Below are 9,061 nucleotides of genomic sequence, written 5' to 3'. Positions count from 1 at the left end.
TTCGGAGGGCGGGGCCTGCCGGGGCGGGCCTGTCGGGGCGGGTCTGTCGGGGCGGGCCTGTCGGGGCGGGGCCTGTCGGGGCGGGCCTGTCGGGGCGGGCCTGTCGGGGCGGGGCCTGTCGGGGGCGGGGCTCGGGACATTCCCCGCCGCGGCGGGGAAGCCCACAGGGCAGTCAGCTGAGCGTCGCTGGGCGGGGTCGTAAGGCGGCAAGTCAGCCCCAGGCTCCCCGAGTCCCCGCCGCCGCCCTCCCGCGTGTCCTCTGGTCCGTGTTTGCATCCGGGTACCGAGCCTCCCCCAGCGTGCACGATGCCGAGGAAGCAGTGACCGGGAAAAGGCGGGAGCGCGCGCGCGGGGTGATCCGGGCCGGGGGCGGGTAGGGGTTGGGCGAGGCGGTGGCTCCTTCTCTATCTACCCTGGAAGCTGTTCCCGCAGACCCCTTCCCTGCCATCCTGACCCAGTAGGGGAGTGGGTGGCGAGGGGTGGGGCGTCCCCTCCTGTGGGAGGGTTTCCAGTTCCTGGCGGATCCTCACCTGGTGGGAAAGGGCCGCGAGGGCGGCCATCCCTGAGCGCCCTTCCCCCCTCTGCACCGGCCTGGCTGGCGGCAGGTGACTTTCCTCTGTAGGTCGCAAACGTGGTTTAAAGTGATACCCTCCCGCGGGTTGGGAATCACTGTGCAGCTAGTGCCTCATTACGAGGGAAGTGGTTAAGGGTACACCTTTGGGAGACGTGAAAAACTGAAAACTACTCTAGCTTTAGGAAACGGCCCAGGAACACTGGAGAACAAATGACTTCTCTCAGGTGGTGGGATACTGAACAGCCACCTGAAAGGAATCTTCATAAACCGTTGTGTCTAGTACGTGTGTGTGTGTGTAAATGTGTATATACATACTTTTATACTTGTATTTAGACAGAGAATGTGAATGTTTCATGAGGCTGAGGAATTGCTTTTACTGTTGGAGATGTGTAAGCTGGAGACAATAAACATGGAACAGAGAAAATGAAACCAGGTTCGTCTGCCTCCTCCACCAGGAAAACTGTTGTACGGAAATGTGTGCCACAGACATATTTAAGGAAAACCAAAGCTGTAGGCCCGTAAGGTGGTGGTAGGACATGGAAAGCCTGAGATCTGGTTCAGCAAGTGGCAATGTGAACGGCAAACCCCCCTTGCTCTTTGTCTAGGGGCCAGGCTAACCCTCAGGCCCTGCCCAGTCTGTAGTCAGCTGGGAGACCCTGAGGAGGCCGGGCCAGGGACCGCCCTGGAATGGACTACCCTGGAGAGAGGAGACAATGATTAGAGTCTTTGGGATGAACGATCCGCTTTTCTACTGGGACGGTTTCAGTAGTTCTTTAGATATTGTGAACAGCATTATAAAAGTAGTGTCTTTTTGTAATTGACCTCAGGTTGCGTCTTATGCTATGGAATCCAAATAAACCCTCCAAAAACCAAAGGAAACTTATTGTTGAAAGGAACTGGTCATTGTATTTATTACCTTACTGTGGAAGCCCCCCATTTAAGTAGATCTCCGAGCCCTGCTTCTTGTGAGTTTTCTAGATACTTGAACTGTGTGATAGGTTCTTTGGAATCTATGGAACAGTAAATACAAAGGAAAAGGAAAAAAGTAAACTTTGTCTTTTTGAAATTAACATCTATTTCATGCAGAAAAAAATATATTACAAGTTTTCATTGTTTTCACTTTGATGTGCATGAAGATTGAATAACAGAATATATGTTATGAAATGATGTCCAGATACCTTTGCATTAAGTTGGTGCAAAAGTAATTGTGGTTTAAAAGGTTAAAAATGAATGCAAAAACCTCAATTACTTTTGCACCAACCTAATAGTAATATAAAAAACAGTACTAATTTTCAAGGTAAGTTTTAAAAGTTGAATTTAAGAATCTGGAAGTGAATGCCGTAGAACTGTAGTAAAACTCGTAATACTAGCGTGTGGGTTTGTCACCTACACAGCAGGAAGTGTTTCATTAGTGTTAGACTTTAAAATACCTTGTTAAACTATATTTTCATATCATTTCAACAAACATTTCCTGAGGGCCTGCTGTGTGCCAGTATCTGGGAAGAATGAAATAGAGACCATGGCCTAAGTTGGACAGGAAGATGGACGGGCATGGGGTGAACACTTTGCAGAAAAGGACCAGGGAGGTGGAACACAGGTGGAACGCGCTATTGGGTACACAGAGGAAAGAGCGGGACATCTCCTTGAGCTGGACATTGAACTGTCCAGTGGCTGTTTGTCAGGGCAAAAGGGGGCCATTCATTTGAAGCACAGGGCAGAACACAGATACAAGGGCGTAGAAGCAAGAGTGCAGGGAACTGTGAGCTCTGTAATGTCCTCTGGGTGTGAGTGGCATGGCGACAGGAGATGATATTGGTGACTAAGTGACAGACAGATCCTGAAAGGCCCTATTTGTCTCTCAGGAAGGAGCTGGACCTCTGTCTTGTATGGGAAGGGTTTTAAGCAGCCAGATGAGCTCATGTTGGGGAAAAAAACAGTGGGCTGAGAGGGAACGATCTGAGAGTCAGACTGTGTAGGAGGCTATGAAATTTCATTCAGCAAGTATTTGTTGGACCCCCAAATATACCAGGTAATGTCCTAGGTGCTGTGGACAAAATAGGCAGAAATCCTGTACTCTGTAGAGTGCAACGTTGATATCTATAGTCCAGACAATACAAGAAGGGTCTGACCTAAGCTGGCGAGGTTGGAGAGGGGGCGGAAGTGACAGCCTTTGGTGACCCATTAGTGACCCATTAGACTTAGAGGAAGAGGAAATGGGAAGAATCAAACACAACTCCCAGGTTTCTGCCTGGGATGATGAGGTGAAATCTATTTTCATTTTCCGTATATTAGCAAATTACAAAATCAGAATACCATTTCTGGCATAAAAGATGAGCATTGTTTTTATTCCCCTAGAAGGATACGTACTTAGAGTTATTTCCCCAGGATGGGGATGGGTTTAGTTGATGCAGTCTTGGAATGTTGTAGTCACACAACAGCCTAGCCTACTGTCCCCCCATGTCTTTCCTTAAGGAAAGAAGAGTCTGTGAGACTGTGCCTTTCTGGGACTTTGTTCCATCCTCAAGTTTACACCTTAGGTCTCTCTGTCTGGTCCCCAAAAGAAGGTTTGCAGCCAAAGACGGGTAAGATATCTCACAGGAGATACAACCTAAGCCAGGCGGAACCGAGTGGGCACCCCGAATGAGCTGCCTTAGAAAAATATGGGAAGGGGCCTTGCCTCCCCTTCCCCCTGCCTGGGAAAAGCTGTTGCCGGCTCTGGCTTTTCCCTGGCACCTGTTTGTGAGAGAAGTTACAAAAACAATAAAGATCAGTTCTTTCCACTTAGCTCAAGGGCACTGTTACAAAATAACCTTAATTTAGGACATTGTGGGACCTTGTGCTTCAGCTGTTGACTGACAAAGGGTACATACCTTAATTAGGACATTGTGGGACCTTGTGCTTCAGCTGTTGACTGACAATGGGTGATTGAGATAAATGTTTTTCTGTTATGATGTGTGAGTTTCAGAGACTGTGTAAGAAACAAGGTTGGTTTCTCTTGTTTTTGTATACCTATTCAATAAAAACCCCCAGTAGGCCTTATTCTGGGCTCCAGTCCCCTGAGACTGAGAGACCCCTGGCCTTCAGAGAGATTTAACTGCATTAAGTCTCTGTTTGTTTCTTTCTTAAAAACTTAACCCAAACCGCCCCTTCTCGCACCCTCACTGCCCCTGTTGCGCTGGATGCGACAGAATGTCACTCAGCTTCCTTGTGAACCCAAACCGGAATTTGCCAATAACCAGCTATTGTCTCAGATCACCAAATAGGTTTTCACTGTTTAAAATTTCTTCATTCACATGGGGATTGAACCTATGAATACTTAATCAGCAAATTTGGAGAATCAATCACAACAGTGTAGGGTTAGACTTATTCTGTATTATTGTGCTTCCCCGAAAATAAGACCTAGCCGGACAATTAGCTCTAAAGCGTCTTGTGGAGCAAAAATTAATATAAGACAGGTATTATGTTAGATAAGACTGGGTCTTATAGTAAAATAAGTCCGGGTCTTATATTAATTTTTGCTCCGCAAGATGCATTAGAGTTGATTGCCCGGCCAGGTTTTATTTTTGGGGAAACAACGGTATTCCCACTGGTCCAATGTCTAGTGGGTGGAAGTCAGTATAAGGCAGATTTAAGTTCAATACAAAATGACTTTCTGACAATCAGAACCATCCTGTAATATAATGGGCAGTTGCCTGCTAAGGTCATTGCTCATAGTTTCTGTCATTGACGTCATTTACGCCTGGTCTATATGACCATCTGCCGCAAAAGCCAGACAAGACTTATTTTTTTCTTATTTTTCTTTTGTTCAAGACCAGGGTTAAATGTCTGATCCGCCATCTTGGGCCGCCAGAGCCAGAATAAGGAGTTGGACTGGATCATTTTAAAGCCCAACTCAGGGATGAGATTTAAGCTCATGCCTACAAAGTCAAGCCATTGCTATAACTACAAGTAGTTAAGCAATTCCAGAATTTATCATTCTGGAGTTAAGAATGATAAAAATATATAATCGGGAATTCAAATAGTGGATCTGGGAATAAAATCCCCGAGATTTTGCTTTTGATCTTTGGACCTTCTATGTAGCTCTCTTTCTTCCTCATCAGGGAAATCTTGACAAATCCCGTGTTAAATCAATTCAGCCTTCTGTAGTTAAATATCACCTTTGCTTGTAAATGACACATTTCAGATCCACATTAGTTGGACTTTTATGGAAAAATCTGGAATCAGGTAGAACCTTGGAATAAATGGCTTAGTGCCAATTTCCATAACCTTTGAAGATGCGTTCAAGGATGTATAATACATCTCTGTTTCATTGAAAGTAGCTCAAGGTGTTGTCAAAAACAGGGTAAGTACTCAGCTTCTTCTAAGTGGCATTCTACCAAGAGACCTTTCACATATGCACTGTACTGTGATAAATCATAATGAGGCCCCTTGAAATATTCTAAAATCATAAAGTTCTCTTTGAGTCACCACAAGTCAGTTAAATTGCTGTTAGTAATATTTTGGTACTAATTTACATGCTTATCACTTTGGTATTTACATACTTATATTCAGCATACAGGCTAACTGTTTATTTACTGTGACATCTGCATTACCAAATAATTTTTCCTATCAGTGCTGAGTAGCAAAGGCTTTACTATAACTAGGATAGGCATGTGTATTATTAGTGTGAGAGGGTGGCATGGCCCTGAGGCTGTTAGGGTGCATGTGTTGAATGGTATGGGTTGGACTGTGACCTTATTAGAAGCTTAAGAACACTTTTTGAGCTGAAAAGTACTGTAATGACCATTTGCTAGATAAGTCACATTTGCTAACCATCACAAGAGGTCAGGTGACATCTGGAGGTCACACATCTGGTTATTGGCACCCAGTGTTTATTCTACTGTCTCCCTTAGTATAACCCTATTTTTTTCCTGGTGTCCTTATAAAATCTGGGCAACCTGGAAAAGTGAGAAGCACCAGTGTAATAATTAGAACCTGTTTAACTTCTTTGTGGTGTGTCTGAAGACTTGGTAGAGGCATAAAGGATAGTCAAAGAGGACAAATATCTGGGTGGTTTTCTTTCCTCCCTCTCTCCTCCCCTCTCCTTTCCTTCTCTTTCCCCTCTCTTGGAAAAACTATTAAGGAGAAATGTGTGCATATAATAAAATGGAACGAAACACATTTGTGGATACCTGCTTAGGTACTTTTTCAAAAAATCTGTAAAATATTTCCATTTACTTTTTCGAAGTGTAGTGTAATCACCGAATACCTGAGGAAATTTAATGTGGACAAGTAAATGATACACGTTACAAGGATTTTATCTTTCGGTCTATTACCTAGAATTTTAGTATTCCTCTGCAAAATTGATGGGAACACCGATACTAAGTAAAAACCCATTTTATGAAATGTTAGCACCAACATCATTCTGTATAAAACTGAATTTTACAGAAAGCCAGAAACTGGCTTTATTCAAATTATTTTTGTCCAAATTATTTTATGCAAAATAATCCAGATTATTTTATTGTGGAAAACAAAAGCAGTTCGTTCTCGTCCCCTGATACTATCAGAGAGCACACGTCAGCAGTATCCTCTTTGCTAAACGAATTGGGATGTGGGGCACATTGGTGACTTCAACGGCTCACACTTGAATATTGTACTTTATCAGTGTTTTTTTACTTCCCAACATTGCCATCTTCATTAAAGAATCTCATGAGAATGCCTTTCCTTGTGCTAGCTGCCCTAGGGAGACGTCACACAGGTGACACTGTTGGGGGCCTGCTGTCCCATCAGTAGTAGCTCCATCTCTGATTTCCTACAAGTACCTTTAGACCAAAGGCAGGTCGCCAGTCTCCTGGTTCCAGGGGACCCCCAGAGAGCCCATGTGCCGCCTCCTGTTGGATCGGGAGGAAGTACCGCCCTGCATTAGTGTGTTTGGTTGCCTTTTCTTGTATGGGCACTGGGAGAGCACTCTTAGTCGTGATGATGCAGTGAGACATCAGAGAGTGGACTTCTCTCTCCTCGTCTTCACTGACTGCAGGGTTTCTTGAAAAGGCTTATCATCTTCTTCATGAAATGTGTAAAAGAAAATGTTTGCCTGTAACATGTAGCCAGTCATGAGAAGAGAGTTCTGTTTGCCCAGGTGATAGGCCCTACAGAGGTGGAGTTGGGATACACTTGTCTCTTATTGACGTCGGCTTTGCCCCCGCTAGAGGTTAATGGTATGCTTAAAACAGTCTCAGAACATGCAATAACTAGGCGAGATTTCTTAGTCTTTTTAGTGTGCTTTGCAAAATGATCCAATATTGAAGCCTAAATATTCAGTCATCCCTTTATGGTCCTATAGGTCTGGGTTTGGAGTCATCCTTGCTACTTGGTTGTGCCTCTTAAGTGACCTTGGAAGAGCTATAAAACCTCAGTGAACTCAGCTCTGTCACCTGTAAAATAAATGTAATTGAGTTTCCGTGAGGATTAGAAACTGACGTGTCTGATGCAGTGATTCGGGACATAGTGAGCATCCGAAATGTGTTAGTTCTCCCTTTCTTCTTAGCCCAAAATACAAGAAATAAAATATGGAGATTAACAGCTTATTGAAATATACTTAACATACCATGCAATTCACCCACAATATGGAGACTCGAATGGAATGATGTGCATGGGAAAATCAGCTTATTGATGCTTTGCCCATATCCACAGATATACATATACATACATACATACATACATACATATATATATATATATATGGAAATCCTCTTGAATGACTCTTGCTAAGATTCCTGATCATCATGATGCCCTTTTGCCCTTTTTTTCCTCCTCCATTTCCCAGCTCCTCACTGTACCCCTTTACACACCCATATGCACAGGCATCCAAGTGCACACACATACACACTGAGCTAGGATAGCCTTTGTTTAAAAGAGTCAAAAAATATTCAAAATATGATGGGAGGGAAAGTAGGCAACTTTTGGAATACATATTAGCAATTGCTAGTGGATTTGGGGAGATTCATGGGGAGCCCTTGCAGAGGACGGACAGCTATATTTTCTGTTTGTAACTTTTCCATAGGATCTGTTGCCATGTCCCACCAACAGCTTAACTGCCTAACTGAAAAGGGGGACAGCCCCAACGAAACCACAGGAAATGGACCCCCCAATCTGGCTCACCCAAACCTGGGCACATTCACCCCAGAGGAGCTGCTGCGGCAAATGAAGGAGCTGCTGATGGAGAACCATCAGCTGAAAGGTAAGCAACACCTGGCCCCCGTGTTTCTCCATTCACCCTGGACCTTCCTGAACATAATACCCTTTGTGATAAGGCTTGTTGGTGAACTCCCTGCTCTCTGTCTGGTTCCCTGGGGGCAGAAAGAGCACAGAATTAAGCTATCAGTAAGGCTAAAGCTGCTTTCATTGTTTACTTTTGGGTGAAGGTAAGAATAAAAAGTATTTTATGTGTCTCAGGGAAATGGCATAATGACATTTAGTTAATTTGAAAGGAAACAGAACGAAAGAAGGCTGCTATTATTGTAGAGTTAGTCCTAAATATCATTACTTTGTTAAGAGGAAGCATTCTAATATCTCAAGCCATGGCTTTTGGCAGGACCTGTGTTTGAATCTGGTTAGTCTTTGTAGTTATACACAGGTACTTGTGCTATATGGAGGTACCCAAATCAATTTTATTTTCTTGAGTCTTATGAGGACTAGAAATACCCTTAGACCTGCTGGTCCTGTCTGAAAACAAAAGCCCCTCATCTTGCTACAGTCTTCTTCTGGCTGACCCTTAGGCCCAGGCCCAACATGGCATCTTTAGATCCAGAGCCTCCTGGTGAAGGGGTCTGAGGGGCAGTGAGATTCATGAAGTCAGGTTCAGTCCCCTGGTGTGTGACACCCTCACTCTGAACCCCATACAGAAGCCATGAAGCTAAATAACCAAGCTATGAAAGGACGATTTGAGGAGCTTTCAGCCTGGACAGAGAAACGGAAAGAAGAACGCCTGTTATTTGAGATCCAGAGCAAAGAAGCCAAAGAACGCCTAATGGCCTTGAGTCATGAAAATGAAAATTTGAAGGAAGAACTTGGAAAACTAAAAGGGGAAAACAGAAATGTCATTCCAGGTGAGCAGACTGATTGGCTGTGATTTTATTTTACTAATATTTGTAGTATCTTATTTGTAGAACCTTATTTGTCTGGACTTCTAGATCAAAGCCTTTCATGGTTCAGGTTAGACAGATGTTTTGCATTACCTTGAAAGAAGTGTTCTTGCTGAGAAGATTGGTTGCAGTTTTAAGGGCCATGAATAATCACTGTTGGGGGAAAGAAATTTGTAAAGCTTTGACCGTATTGATTATAGTCAAAAGAATGTTGCAGTTATAAACTAACATTTTGTATTCATTACAGACAGTGCAGAAGGACCTCTACCTAGAACCATCCAAGTGTGTTTTTAGTGTGTGTCTGTGATATAAAATTGCATTTTAAGAAATCTGTTACTCAGAAGTGTTACTTGTTGACCTTGTC

At 43.8% G+C, this 9,061-nt stretch overlaps 1 protein-coding gene across 1 annotated transcript; it reads left to right on the top strand.

Moving 5' to 3' along the window:
• Positions 1-170: 170 nt before the first annotated feature.
• LOC148759220 (optineurin-like) lies at positions 171-8,822 on the top strand. The gene is made up of 3 exons (XM_088788890.1): positions 171-353; positions 7,617-7,793; positions 8,458-8,822. Exons 2-3 carry the CDS (start codon positions 7,628-7,630, stop codon positions 8,682-8,684), a joined length of 393 nt encoding a protein of 130 aa, XP_088645016.1. The 5' UTR covers positions 171-353; positions 7,617-7,627; the 3' UTR covers positions 8,685-8,822.
• The last annotated feature ends 239 nt before the right edge of the window (positions 8,823-9,061 follow it).

This window comes from Rhinolophus sinicus, chromosome 1, assembly GCF_057876585.1.
Source record: "Rhinolophus sinicus isolate RSI-liver-muscle chromosome 1, RSI-T2T, whole genome shotgun sequence".
Classification (NCBI taxonomy): Eukaryota; Metazoa; Chordata; class Mammalia; order Chiroptera; family Rhinolophidae; genus Rhinolophus; species Rhinolophus sinicus.
The sequence above is the reverse complement of the archived record's forward strand: the minus strand, read 5'-3'. Positions and strand labels throughout refer to the sequence as shown.

Coding starts and splice junctions, on each gene's coding strand:
- LOC148759220 (XM_088788890.1), top strand. CDS start 7,628: ATGTCCCACCAACAGCTTAACTGCCTAACTGAAAAGGGGGACAGCCCC. Junction 7,794..8,457: donor GGAGAACCATCAGCTGAAAG/GTAAGCAACACC, acceptor AACCCCATACAG/AAGCCATGAAGCTAAATAAC.